Here is a 14833-nt window from a genome sequence, read left to right on the forward strand (position 1 = left end):
ACAGTTGACAGCCCACTAACCCTTTTTTTTTTGTTTAGGGGGGGAAAATGCGTTCCGCATACCACTAGGATGCGAGGGGGGACCCTAGTGGTTATGTGGGACTCCCGTATTAGCTAATGAGGCCCACGGTATACCCACTAAAAACCCCCCCACATGCCACCTCGCCGCCTTGTTGGCGGGGTTACCGGTACACTTGCGCTCACATCCGCAACCCCGCCGGCGGCAGCTGCACACATGCGGCTTCGACACGGATGCCCAAAGGCACCCTAGGGGGGGAGCCCACTAACCCTGAGTTAAGTGGTTGGTGCAATGGGCCTAACGGAATTAATTAATTTAACCATACATTTTGGTCGAATCAAATCGATTCGATGAATTCGATGATGCACTGGAAAATGTTACCTAATAATGTGACTGTCTACGACGATACCAATAACGTCCGTTTTTACCAATTTCTGTTGGAATTTCAGAACTGCATTTGAATATGAACTCTTGATGAGGATAAGGCCTCTTTTTACGAGGGCGACACTGAAAGTTTTTAGAACTGGCCACTTGTAAAAATTAAAAATTAAGTTTACATTTTAAAAGTAGAGCTCTTTGCCAATATAATTGTGTGAGCATTTCATTCATTTATCATTTGTTTTACGATTTGGCGGCAAAATCAAAATTGTATGTTTCACTTCAGTATGTATTTCACGAGAGAAAGTTTTCGTACCATGATTTTCTATGACTCTCGATGTCATTTAAGTCAACAAAAGAGTTATTTCTATATAGTTATTTCGTTTGGCCTTTCACAATGAAGCCCCATCTCGTGGCACTGTTTACAACTGGTTTAATAAAATTAAACGTGGTCGCATTAATTTCACCGATGATCAGCGGGAGGGACGGCCTTTTATTACGGCGATGACTGAAGATAACATCATTGTTGTGAGGCGTATGATAGAGACTGACAAAAGAAAGATAAAGTAAAGTAAAGCACTATCTAGCGAAAACCGTGCGAACTACCATCATGTCTGCGTCCATGGACTTTAATAATAAATTCGGAAGATGGCGCTAAATTTGGAAAGGTTTTTTTTTTATTTTAATTAATCTATAATAATCTCTTGTTCCGTTTTAGAAAAATGTAAAATATTTCGTTGATATAACATCGTAGATTATTTTATAACATGTTTTAAAATATTTGTTTGTCAATCATATTTTATATTTTCCGAACGAAATCTAAAAACCTTGAAACGTTGGCACATTTGGCAGTTCGATCCTTCATTTCTTTAGGCTGGCAGAAATTATTCATAAATTGACTGAAAATTCTTATTCACAACGAATCTATATTAATGGTGTACTTGTAGTGCTTTTTAACAGTGGTCTGGTACTCACTGGTCGGCCTTGAGCAGCGATTAAGTTACGAAAATGGCTTCAAGAGGTGGTGTTATGGTAACAGGTACGAACGGCGCTGACTTCGAACACAGGGAAAAAATAGCGGCTCAGTATCAAATAAGGTGAGATATAAACATTATTTAACAACATTTTTAACCCATGAAGAATGTGTTTGGAAGATTATAAATCATTTAAAAGGTTAGAACCCATAGCTTTGTGACAGGGGACGGCTCGCTCACTCAAATTATTTTTAGACAGAAGCCAAAGATACAGAAACATTTCGCACCGTTTATTTGAAACTTTAATCCAGATAGAAAACACTAGTTCGTAGACAGCGATTTATAATGTGGTTGTCAAGTTAACAATCAGCAATTGTGTTGTATTTGTGGTGATTAAATTGTTTGCTTTTGATATGGGTGTTCTATATAAGTTTAATCCCATACCTGTTTTATTATGTACTGATTCAATTAATGCACTTTATTTTTACTAGCAAGATATACTTTAGATTTAAGGGTAAGTAACCCAAGAATTTTCCCAACTAACAAGGTCTTTCAGTGTTGAGCCTCCTGTCAAGCTTTTGAATTCAGTTATACTTCTTATAACAAAAAAAATACTTAGTCGAAAGTGAAGATAATTATGTATTGATATAAAGTATCCATCCCATGAAAATTGTTATTATGAAGTATTAAATTGGGAAACCAAGAACTAAAAAGGTAACTAAAAAATGAATTAATGAGCTTTTTCTTTTCTTTTGTTGCAGTGCACTGAACAAATCTCGGCTGAAGTACTGTGTGTTCTTTCACCATGTATTGTTCTTGGTTATGATTGCCAAGCTCTCTGCAGACATCCTAGACAAACTTGATATATTCATACTGGAGATTGAGGAACTACAGATACCACAGGTGATTAGTTATTTTATTGTAGAGTACACAATTATTTAATTACTAGCCAGAATGTGTGGTAGGTTCATATTCTCATCTATCTGGCTGTTTGCCACAGCTTAGGGTCAATACAGTACAAGTGCGTCAAGTGCTACCCAACGGCACTGCATACCAACTGAAATGGCGATATCCATTTTCCTTTACTAATGTCAGTCCATCCACATTTTTGAACAAAAATTAAAAACCATAGGTATAGAAATTGGTGTGTGTGAAGGAAACTATGCCTGCTTGGGTTTAGTCAGATTTTTAGACAGTGGTTTCCTTCACTAAAACGCAACTGATAGACATGAGTTCAGAAAAGGTCATTTGTGCAAGCTAAGATCCACCCACCCATAACCTCCACATACATAATATAGGTACTTTAATTAAAATTAACAAATTTCAGCCCCTCTGGTGGGAGTACATATGGTGCCTGTCCCTTCTGCTGTCATTTCTGGGCCTATCTGCCATCAAGCGCAACAACATCCGGCAGCTGCGGCGCTACATGTATGGCATCGGAGCACTGGGCTTCGGGCCACTTCTGTACTGCATTATTTACTACTGTGGGGATGTGTGGCGGTATCTTTCTAGGGATGAAGATGAAGATGACAGCTCAGAGGTGGAGGTAGAGCTGTGGCAGGTTAGTATTTTTCTATATTCTGTAATATACTTAGTTGTTTTCATTCTAGAGCAAGTAATTTGATAAATCTCATAATATTATATGATACAATAAATGTACTGCTGACTGCAGTACAAAGAAAAGTATACTGCTGACTATAATGTCACATCACAGGTCCTACCTCGGCAATGTATGTACTTGAAATCTCATATATTTGTAATCAGATGATCAAGAATGAATTGATACCAATTTTACCCACATCTAAAACAACAAGCGAAAAGCAATTTCTAAAAGACTTCCGACAAAATATGGTCTATTCATTGTGTTATCTTATGAAAAAGAACTAAGGATAATGCAGAAAAGACAATGTAATGCCTTTTGTATCAAATTAAGGGCCGGTTGCATCAAACCGTCTGTCACCATTAAAGCGTTTGTTAAAATTTATTGTATTGACGTTGACATAGACGTCTGCTGCGTGACGATGATGTGTCTTTCAAATGTGGTTGATGCAACTGGCCCTAAGAGTGTTATCCAAAGTCTTATAAATTCTGTCTTTATTTCAGGGTCTCCCGTATGGCCTGCTGTGGTACGCGTTCGTGCTGCTGGCGTCGCAGGTGCACTTCTTCCAGCTGTACTTCTCCATGAACCTGTTGAAGGCGTGGCGCGCGCGCGGCGCGCTCAGGAAAGCCGAATAGGGCTCAAGGTGTTAGTGTGTGTGGACTCTCCGCGACTGAGGGCATACCGCGAATACCGATTTTCGATAATTGCGGGCATCTTCTCTTCTCTTTTACCACAATAAGGTATTTAGAGAGGCAGAAAAAGATGCTCGCAATTAACGAACTTTGGTGTTAGCTGTAGGCTTTCTGGACAGGTGATGGCTCTAGTCACGCCACGTGTTGCTCGACCGGGGGTCCGGCGGACAGTCTTACTTTACCAGGGCTGCCACTCCGCTGGGAACACTCACTTAACACCATACTCTAGGTAATGTCTACTGACAGACAGATTTTTGGGGTCACTTTACAAATTTTAATGTGTTAGTCCAATTGTCCAATGGATATATTGTCAGTAGTTAGATTTTCTAATTGTCGTTCCAAAATAAGCGTTAACTTAATGCTATAGTCATCTTATTTGGGAGTGATTTAGACAGAGGTGTAAAATCTGTTGTAAATATTTAAGGAATGTCTTAAAATCTGTTTGTGGCAACATTGAATTGTAAGCTCTTCTTGTCTAGTTGTGAATCTCTGGTTGTATTATATAGTGTTAAAAAAACTCTAATTTGAATCATGTTATGGTACAATTATATTCCGCCAGTGAAGAGCGCTCCTAGACGTGATACAAGTTTATGTGACCATTAATGTGTTAGTATTATCATGAGGAGTATGCATATGCAACCTTTGTGAATCCGATAAAACTGTCATGCTGACTAAATAATTACCAACTATATCATAGGTGGCTGACAGTTTACTGATCCGTGTGTGGTGGACTGATCTTACTGATTTTTGATCCGACGACTCACGGGTTGTACACCTTTTGAAGGACACATACCTACTGCGAAGGGGCAACTCCAAGTGACGTAAACTCATGTAACACTTGAAAGGTCGTACTGGATATAACTGATAATTACCTTAAATCATCAGTCATTCGTAAGCAATTTTAAATCAAATGTATGATATTATATGCACTGTCTCTGTCAGTACACATTCTATAATTCCCAGACTGATAAAGTTTTATTTCCTTCTCTAATCCCAACTACGCGCTAAATAGTACAGCTAAGCTTTTCCTTACAATAATATTTTCTATGTTGTGGATGGAAATATAAAAAAATACTACCTACTGCCTGTGTGAATGAGCGAGGGAATGACGGACATTGTCAATTTTATTGTAAAAATGGTGCACGTGACTTTAAAAGACGAATCCATGTAAAATATCTATACCATAGTGTTACAATAATTAGTAACTCTTTGCAATATTTTGCGTTGTTTTTTATACATACTTGTTATTTTATTGAATATATCTTACTTATACATAAAATGTTTAAGACGTTAGGGTTTGTAATAACCTTTTAATAATGTTAAGATTATTTTTGGTTTGTTTTATCCTGGCCATTTTGTAAATAACCTATACAAGGTATAGTAGTACGGTTAGCAAGCCTTTGACGACTTTTTTGTAGATTAAGTTTTAATTTTAATCAAAAAATGTATGTAGTAGATGTATTTTGGACGGAAAAATGTATTCGTCGTTAAATAACTTTTGGCACTCTTCTTTCGTGGCCGCACCGGACTTTGAGTATTCGGCGTAGGAATACCAATAACGCCACCCAGTACCAAACTAGATCAAATGAACCAATTATAATTTAATGATAAAATTACAAACCTAAATACAAAGCTACAGTCTATAGGTAAGTACTCTAACTATACCTAAGCAATACAATTTTATATAGTGAATACTGTTATAACATTGTAGATTGGTGTCTATTTTAGATAAATATTTAAATGATATAGAAGTTAATTAGATGTGATATTTATGAAGCGAAAATGACATGATCTTCTTACGCGAATTTTATCTCACTATTGTCATAATTCATATTGTACGGCAATTATAGTTATATTTTTAATAATTTAATAAAAGTTAATGATTACATACCTACATATAATGTGATAGATCGCCCGATTAATAATTTATATCTTTTCTGGAAGTCTACCTTCAAAAAATACGAAAGAAACTGCTTACTCATGAAACCGAAAACACTAGAATAACATCCTCCTTTCAATAATTTTCAACACAAATGATGCTCTCAATCTTCGCTTTTCGGTGAAAGAAAACTTCGTGAGGAAACTGGACTAATACCAAAATTTCCATATCGGTCTAGCAATACAAACAAAACTCTTGTCTCCTTAAATTATTTATTAAAATTAAGTATTTAATCTGCGCTTTACATTATTGATAGAAGATTGAAATGATCAAATCTGTCCTTCCTCACCTCCCTTACAATCCTGACAAAATGCTGCAGGCAAAATGTTGTAGGCATTTCACTTATAATGCAGGCGACAAATTCATACGTATATTTAATGTCGACTACATATTTGAAAATCATTTAAATATATTTTCTAATACTGACTGTACATGATTTGTAAGAGGCCTAATTTACATTAGGGTAAATAAGATGTAAATAAAGAGTTTAATTTATTTTGTTTTCTCCGATTTTAATGGTGTTGTTTGTTTTCAGGTTTTCCTTAAACTTGTTTTTTCTATAAAATAAAATAATTAAAATTAACATGATTGAGTATTAATTTAATCTTTTCGTAAGGGATTACTGTTGTATTTAAAAAATATTTTAAGCGGGTTACTCACGTATTAAGTCGATATATAGCGTTCGACATGTTTTAATCCAATTTCGCGCGTATGCGTCGCGCTCTCGACATGTAAAGGCGGGGTCGCTACTCTTGAGAAAGATCCTCGAAATTGGATTGAAACATGTCGAACGCTATATCGACTTAATACGTGAGTAACCCGCTTAATTTTTTTTTTTTTAATATGTATGAGTCTCACGGGAGTTTTATAGTTAAGATTACTGTTGTATTAGGCATTCAATTATCGGATGGTTTGAGATTATTATTTTTATCATCAATATGCTTTGTTATTGCTAGATCGCTAATATAATTACTTTGTTTATGTCACTATATAGATAAATTACTGCCTAATAATCATACATCGGGGTTTTGGGAGCGGGAATGATTAACACTAGCCCAAAAACGGTGAAAACGATAAACAACAGATATTACTTTAACATTTCTAGGTACATTTGGAGCCAGTTACATAGTTTAATCTATATTTCAGTAATGCAAGTTACTATAAATAGAGTTATAAATACACGAATTCATTCCCGCTCCCAAAACCCCGATGTATGCTAATGCTAATAATCATATTGACGTAAATTGGTGTCTTAAAGAATTATCTATTGGTAAGTATGTAAGTACTCGTATTATTTCTAAGGGCTGATACAGATGGACTGCACCCCAACTGCAATTGCCGACTACAGCGGGCGTAGCGCACTAGTGTGACAATGACAAACCTTATCGCGTCGGTGTGTGCGATTGCACTTACAAATGGTGAGAAAACGACGGCCTGACGTAATAGGCTTTATCATGCGACCGTGCTTGCCCGCCGGTCTACTGACCTGCTACTGCATACTGTCCATGTGTGTACCGTACCGCGGAGTTTGAGAAAGCGACGAAACGAGAGAGCTTGGATTTGGCTTGGATCAGTCTGAGCAACTAATGTCTAAAAAGTCCCAGAAATAGAAAAAAATATACAATGTTATGGCCAGTGATATAATTGTACTTCATTACGAATGGAACTGATTGAAATGTCATACACCGGTGAAATAATGTAGCGTATCCAACTCCATGTTTAGACGCTGAGTTCTGTCGTGTGGTGTAATGTCTATAAGTTCATTCCTTAATTTTGCAGTCAACTTCCATCCGTGACGTGTACGTCGTCGTCACTGTCCTCTGTGGCCGGGCTGCCGACGTCCGATGAGTCTGGAGTCATGCGACGCCATTTTGCACGACGATTTTGGAACCATGTTTTGACCTGAAAAATTGCTGTGTTTAGTAAGGTTTCTTTTATATTTTGCAGGTGATGTCTTAAACTTGTTTGAATGGTGCTAAATGCTACACTGTTCCATTTTCCCCTCGCGCCAAACCTAAGATAGCTGTCTTATTTGCCATCCACCGGTGGCCTGCTATCCTGACTGCCAACGGCCGGCTCTTGTCCGGATTGAGGTACACACACCTAACTACTAGGCCAACTAAGCTTACGCTCAAGTACACCGACTGGTATGGCGCTGAACTGATGGTATGTAAAATACCATTTTAAACCGCAATGAAAAAGATTTCCTCTCGTCTGGACTGAGGTCGTTGCTGGCGCTCTCAAGTGCAGCGGTGGCACCGTAGCCTCGTAAGGCCCACCATAGTTAGTTTTCCCATTTTGAATTTGAACCTTGTTCTATAAATAAATTGGTAAGATTTTCGTTTGTTTCAAAAATCAATGAAACAATGGAAATTCTACTTTATTCGGTTCATGAAAGATTCAAATAAGATTGCAACAACTAATGTACATTGGGCCTAACGAGGATATATAATAAAAATTCAGTCTCACCTGTCTGTCGCTGAGTCGTAAGCTGGCTGCCAGTGCTCTCCGCTCATCCGGACTGAGGTATTTGCTAGCGCTGAATCTGCGCTCGAGTGCGCTAGTTTGCCCTGCGCTGAACCGCACCTGCCCGCCCTTGCGTCTGCCACCCACCCACCAAGAACTCCACCCGGGGGATACTGTAAGAGAAAATTTTGCTTAAGCAAAATATACGAAATATAGGTAGTTATTTGTTTTACAAGGGGCAAAGGTGTTTAACCGCACGTGCCAATATTACGATACCCGAGCGAGCGAAAGATTCCAACATTGAACCGCGAGCGTAGCAGTGTAAGTCTTGTCATATTCCTACTTAGTTTTTAACCGCCGCACCCAAATCTCAAGGAAGGTGGTTCTCAATTCGTCTGTTTTTTTTTTTACTTTTCTCCCACGATATCTCCGTTGTTACAGGACCGATTTTGAAAAAAAAAATTTGATCGAATGTATATGCTTATGCATACATATTGGTCCCATTTTTATCAGAACTCGGTTCTGATTATAGGATCCTCTAGAAATCGAGGGAACTCCTCAAATCTGGTGGTGATTTTTGTGTTTTTATAACAACAGCTGCATTTAAACGTACCGAGCAGTGACATTTGGTGCAGTGGAACTGCTGATGATGGTCAGAACGGAACTCCTCAAATCTGAATGGCACACTTATAGTGACTTTCGTATTTTTATAAGAACAGCATGCATTTAAGTTCAGAATAGTGACATTTGTTACGAGATTTGTTCTCTTTGTTATGCTTAGGTACCTACATATTGAGTTTTCAAGTCAAATTCTTTCCAGCTCGATTTCTTATATGTATATGTAATCGGATATCGGATTCACGAGGAATTGAGGAATCTCCTCAAACCTTAATCACAGCCTTAATGGTATATGTATACGTATATTCATTAAATTAGTGTTACCTATATAAATAATCAAAGATTTATATTTTATATTAAAAGTAGTTTTAAAAATTACCTACATATTTCTACATAATCCAACATTCGCAAGTACCTTTCACCAGAACCCCAAAAGCGGCGGTTTTTTTTTATCGACTACAAAAATAATTGATTTGTTTATAATTTGGATGTTTAGAATATTGCAATACGATAAGAAATCTGGATTCAAAGGTTTATTATTTTTTGCTTTTTAGTTTCTCCGTGTTTTGTAACGCGCTGATTTTTGACGGCGGTTTTGTTTAAAAGTTTTTTTATTGAATAATTTCATTGTCTGTGTTGCAGACTTCACAGTCATCCTCGCATACTCATGTTACTTAATAGGTACTAAGAAGTAGGGGTATATTTTATTTGTGTTGTACAGTCAAGTGTAAAAATATGGGTGCGTACAACTTATCAAAAATATGTCCCATAGCACTTTATGTCGGCGGAATAAGGTCTCGGTACATATTTTTGAGCGGATAAAATCGATACGTATTTTTGCACTTGACTGTACCCATCATCATTTGTGTCCCTTATATGTAGGTATTTGTTGTTTTACGTATTTTTCTTCCAAATTAAGGATATACCAAGTTGGCTGGGGAACCATACGACATACCATAGCGACCTACGTGGCATCTTTGCTAGGCACCTTGAGACGATAGGCATCTAGGTACAACGAAAATTCTGTTTTATAGAATGAAATTGGTATATATTAAAGATATCAAAAATAAGAACAAGACAATTCATATAATTTCGACTGTACAAGTGTACATTCGCGTAACGTCGCTACACCACAACTACACCATGACCATGACAAGTTCATATCGCGCGCGTTTTCACTTTGGTCGCATAGTAATGCACGCTTGGCTGTCATTTGTGCATAGCGGTGTTACACCGCTGTCCTGGCACCATTTTTGGCGCCGGTATGCCACGTACTCGTCAAGTAATGTATAAGTTAATGGTGCTTATAAGTATGTATTAAAAACAACTCAGTCAAAAGATACTTATTTCAAAAATTCTTTAAAATCGAGGTTCCGCTCTCGACTCTTTCCTCCTTCAAAACTTAATCAATCGGAACGAAATTTGAGAATCTGAATAACAATGAAATAATCTATGTCGGACCGTTTAGCTTTTTTGGTTAATTGTTATCAATCTTGAGTATCACAGCATTTTTTGCACCACAATGAAAAAGGCCGTTTAAGGAAATTTTTGATTGGCTCTAGAGTCTTTAAAAAGCAGAATATCAAAACGGTCCGACACAGATAAAAATAATAACAATCTGTGTTGAAAAAATAATTGCTCTATCTTCAAAAACCAGGGAGGAAATAGTCGAGAGCGTTTGTATGGAGAATTGACCCCTACCGTATCGTCTTAACCGCACTAAGTATAGTCACAGAATATATAATAGTACAAGTATAGTCGGCTATGATAAGAGGATAAAACGATATTACGATACAATATAAGGTGGTGCATTCAGATTTCAGACAGCGGGAAGCACCTAATAGTGCGTGATTTTGATACGAAACCTGAATTATTTTATTACACTGTTATCAGTATTTACTACAACCGAATAGGTAATCTATTTTTTATTTATTTAAAGATAAAAACTTACTATCTATTACTTTGTTCAAAGGTAGATATGGATTAGGTGAGCAGGCACATTAGGTACCTACAGTCAGCATTGAATTTATTGTGACACTGACACCTTTGTACCCATAATCCATACTAGAGATGGGCCGAATATTCGGTAAATATTCGGTATTCGGCATATTCGGCAAGTTTTTAATTGTTCGTATTCGGCCGAATTATTCGGTTGCATTGCCGAATATTTACCGAATAAACAAAGTAAATAACTAATGCAGATCTTACGTATTCCAGTGGATAATAAGCTCCTTTTTAATAGCTTTTTAAGGAACTGCTAAAAAAAGAGAAAACTATGCGTCAAAATATAAATACAATTGTTTTAAAAAAAGTAAAAAACCGTAGTTCAAGAGTTGAGAAGAATTCAGAGTTGTAACTAAGTTTTAGTTATCCACTAAATCATAAAAACATAGTTGTAGGAACGATTATCAATCATTTAATAGTTTATGTATCCCCTTAAAAAATATGGCGTAACCGAATATTCGGCCGAATGTTCGGTTCGGTAAGAGCTGAACCGAATGTTCGGCCGAATATTCGTATTCGGCATAGTCCATATTCGGCCCATCTCTAATCCATACTAATATTATAAATGGGAAAGTGTGTGTGTCTGTTTGTTTGTCCGTCTTTCACGGCAAAACGGAGCGACGAATTGACGTGATTTTTAAGTGGAGATAATTGAAGGGATGGAGAGTGACATAGGCTACTTTTTGTCTCTTCCGAACGCGAGCGAAGCCGCGGGCAAAAGCTAGTAATAAATAGATGTGAAAGCCGAGAAGGACAAAACCAGTAAGTACCTAGACTTGGCTCACGAGATAACCGCCATGTGGGATGTTGAATCAACTATCATTGTTCCGATAGTATAGCCTGACAAGTTTTTATTTGACCCTCGCCGCGTTGCGGATTTTCAGCTGAACTAATTTCTTTTAATGGCAAGGATTACTATTTGACACCCGTTGTCGAAAGTCATCGAATGTCAGTGATGTAAACATGCAAATATTTTAAATTTTCTAACGATTTCATCGCAATTTTGTCCAAAATAATATGATTAAAAGTGAAAATAATTATACTAAACGTGATAAATTACTTACAACAAAAAAGGATGAAGGATTCGACAGCATTTCGATACCAATGTTCTGAAATTGGTTATTGACAAGTCCGGGACTGACAGTTTATAGTGCGGTTCTCCTGTATTAATTTGTTGGTTTCGCGTTTAGCCTAATATATTTTTTGTTCTAATTTAAGGTGTCTGTAGCTCTGCCGTGAAAAATAGATATAGAAATAAGGAGGCCGTTCCATAACTGCCACCAGTACATAACAAGGTCCCACGAAAAAAGAAAATAAACATCGATGACTTCGATTAAGGCACAAGATTCATGGATTTTAGGCTGTGCGGAAAGAAGTAGCGAGTCTTAAAACCTTGCTTTTTAAATTTTGATTCTCTAAAACCATGTTTTAATTTTCTACAAATATTAACGGGTAACCAGTACACGCTGTCCCCAATACGTATGACGTCGGCACATTATTGCCATATGAAAGCGGTTTGTAGCGACACTCTTTCAGGGTCAAATAAAATCTTGTCAGGCTATACCTAGTTTCAGCGAACGGTCTCATAGCGAAGAGTCTCGACCAAAATCTTAAGAGACTCTCGCTAGGTGGCTGGATCAAGGGCCAGATGCAGAAGGCGGTGATCTTGGACACGGCGCGGATAGTCCGACGGTTCCTCTCTCTGCAGCCCTAACCACCGGCAGCTTGGGCCCTGCCCCGCTGCTGGCGGCACCCTAGGTTAGGTTTTTTATAATGTGTTTATATGTTTTATATTGTTTTGTAAGTGTTTTTTTATTTTACTTTTATACTCATATTGTAAAAAACCTAGCTTAAGAGAAAAGATAAATAAATGTTAAATAGATTGTGCAATATTTGGCTATCACAATAAAGTTTTTGATGCTGACTGTACCTAATTTTATTTTTCCATTGAATTGAGTACAAAATCGCAATGATATAATTTACATACCTATTACTTTAAGTATATGAAATATCTATCTATAATTTTATTTTATATTTGGACGCGCTCGAGTCCTGCTACAAGTGCTACATAGGTACCTATTGTACATGATGGATAGTTATCTAAAGTGACGTTGTCGGTAAAAATCTCAGGAATTCCTTCTCTGGAAAATTTATTTCCCATCCCATTTGAAAAAACCCCTGTGTGGGAAAAAACACAAACAAGGGATATTTCGTATATATTACCATCGCAACTCTTCCCCCTTTCACTGAAAAACATGTAAACTGAAACTTATAAGATCCCGTCGTTTTTGCGTCGGGGGTTAAAAAAAACGATAAGCTTGATTGGCGTTCAAAGGGTAAAAATGGTATTTCAAAAGATTATGAAAAGGTGTGCTTGGTATCAAATGTGTAGGAAAGTAAGTTGTTTATCAGTAGGTACCGTATCCACTCCGTTAGTGGATAATGGTGATTGTAGATAGATTTTGTTATTCAATGACCACCCAATTACCAAGAAAATAATTGTAGTATTACTAAAATGTCAGTTTAAAAAAATATCCAAAGAAGAAAATATCTAATTTACTAGTGGGACTGGACGTGTTGATGTTAATTTCTATAGGTAGTTTAGGGTAACGTGATAAGTCCAAGCATAGCCCGGACGTCACATGATACTTTCTATAGAAACAGACACATGGCCCGCCGTTCTAGCATAGTCAATGAGTCACCTAGTGTGGTTTAACGTGTCCATTATTATTTGCCAAAATTTTATTATGGTTATTATAATGTAAGGCACTACTGCGTAGGTACTGCTATTGCGTACAGACGCAAACGCACATTAAATATCTGGGTGGCTAGCCGAATGGCACAATCGCTCACGAAACGCTCACGAAACGAAGCGCTAGTAGATATCTATCTCTATCGCGCTTGCGTATTGGCGCGACAGAGCCAGCGGCGTATCGCTTTCGTTTGGCGTCGGAGAAATGCCATTCGGCTACGGGGCCTGGTCATTACCAGGAATTAGACAGGTGATTGTTTCTACTTCTTTCACCATCAGCTGTGGCTGACTGTACCTGTAGTAAGCTGTAAGCATTTGTTGCCTGACTCGTTTGTTAGCCTATATGACTAGAAAGTTGTACTTATAAATCATTAACATTGAAGAGCTTTCAACTCCATAGTGTGCCTATGTAGTTCTTATTTCTCACCTCTATTAAATCCATATGGTTGTGGGACATAAGGCGGTACAAATCTGTTAGCAGCTAGCTGACTTCTCAGTATATGGTCCGAGTTCAGCATAGAGTCACTGTAGTAGCTGAACTGCCTGTCGAATGCTGCATCTTTTTTGTATGGCGGCCAAGGAATGTTTGGTTTTAGCGCGGTCGGATAAAGTGGGAAAGTGTTTCTTCTGTGTTCCAGATAAGTTTTGCCGTATTCTAGTTCCTTTTCAACCTCGCAAATCACATTAAATTGTGTCTCTTTCTCTATTCTCTCAAATCGAGCTGCGTCGTTGAAGCCAGTAGATTCTAGTTTTGCATTATCAGCTGCGCGTTGGACTGGTTCTTCTTGAGCAGAACACGTGAGCGGCTCTTTCGGTTCTTTCGGTTCACTGCTGATGTTCTTGTATGCCTTGGCATCTCTCAGTATATCTTCGATGAAGAACGAAGCTTTTTTCTGCCGACACGCACACATGGTGGCGGTGTGGTTGGCACTGCCGAATTGTTATCGTGAACGATGTTATCAGTAGGACTCAGTAATTGATAGCTACTTATTAAATGGACACGCCTAATCTGGGTGACGATTAGTGTTATGTGATAGGTAGATTAGGAGTAGGAAGCGGTTGTAGATGCGTTGGACAATTTGTGGATTTACTCCCTTAGAGCCACTTGCACCAACGAAAATGGAGGGTTAACCCACCATTTTATATGGGATTTGGGACCCCAGGAGGTAGGGCATAGCGAATGATATTCCGCTTTGTGTGGCAGGGCACAGCACAGCGGATATCGTCTCGTTCGAATCTAGAGCAGAGCCCAACTGGGGTAGTACCTCCGCCTTACAGAAGACCGCAGCCAAATAGCACTAGACCCTACTCATAGTGTTGTGTTCCTGTCGGTGAGTAAGGTTGCCAGAGCTCAACGAGGGTGCGGTGTGCTGATGACGGGAGGACTTACGG

The 14833-nt window shown here is 37.9% G+C and overlaps 2 protein-coding genes across 2 annotated transcripts; one reads left to right on the plus strand and one right to left on the minus strand.

Annotated features, from left to right (window-relative positions):
* The first annotated feature begins 1245 nt into the window (after window positions 1-1245).
* LOC125230370 (protein jagunal) lies at window positions 1246-4626 on the plus strand. Its single transcript, XM_048135510.1, has 4 exons — window positions 1246-1493; window positions 2132-2273; window positions 2698-2931; window positions 3474-4626. The coding sequence occupies exons 1-4, from the start codon at window positions 1405-1407 to the stop codon at window positions 3603-3605; spliced, it is 597 nt and encodes a 198-aa protein (XP_047991467.1). The 5' UTR covers window positions 1246-1404; the 3' UTR covers window positions 3606-4626.
* Window positions 4627-7227: 2601 nt separating this feature from the next.
* LOC125228932 lies at window positions 7228-14383 on the minus strand. Its single transcript, XM_048133653.1, has 3 exons — window positions 13869-14383; window positions 8071-8240; window positions 7228-7503 (listed from the first exon to the last, which is right to left on the minus strand). The coding sequence occupies exons 1-3, from the start codon at window positions 14350-14352 to the stop codon at window positions 7381-7383; spliced, it is 777 nt and encodes a 258-aa protein (XP_047989610.1). The 5' UTR covers window positions 14353-14383; the 3' UTR covers window positions 7228-7380.
* Window positions 14384-14833: the final 450 nt, after the last annotated feature.

The sequence above is a fragment of the Leguminivora glycinivorella genome, chromosome 1 (genome assembly GCF_023078275.1).
Source record: "Leguminivora glycinivorella isolate SPB_JAAS2020 chromosome 1, LegGlyc_1.1, whole genome shotgun sequence".
Taxonomy (NCBI): Eukaryota; Metazoa; Arthropoda; class Insecta; order Lepidoptera; family Tortricidae; genus Leguminivora; species Leguminivora glycinivorella.

What these genes read in the sequence shown, in the direction of transcription:
- LOC125230370 (XM_048135510.1), top strand. Translation starts at nt 1,405, where the DNA reads ATGGCTTCAAGAGGTGGTGTTATGGTAACAGGTACGAACGGCGCTGAC. An exon ending in GCGGCTCAGTATCAAATAAG is followed by an intron (nt 1,494 to 2,131) that starts GTGAGATATAAA and finishes CTTTTGTTGCAG; the next exon opens with TGCACTGAACAAATCTCGGC. An exon ending in TGGAGGTAGAGCTGTGGCAG is followed by an intron (nt 2,932 to 3,473) that starts GTTAGTATTTTT and finishes TCTTTATTTCAG; the next exon opens with GGTCTCCCGTATGGCCTGCT.
- LOC125228932 (XM_048133653.1), bottom strand. Translation starts at nt 14,352, where the DNA reads ATGTGTGCGTGTCGGCAGAAAAAAGCTTCGTTCTTCATCGAAGATATA. An exon ending in ACCATATGGATTTAATAGAG is followed by an intron (nt 8,241 to 13,868) that starts GTGAGAAATAAG and finishes TTTCTCTTACAG; the next exon opens with TATCCCCCGGGTGGAGTTCT. An exon ending in TACGACTCAGCGACAGACAG is followed by an intron (nt 7,504 to 8,070) that starts GTGAGACTGAAT and finishes GCAATTTTTCAG; the next exon opens with GTCAAAACATGGTTCCAAAA.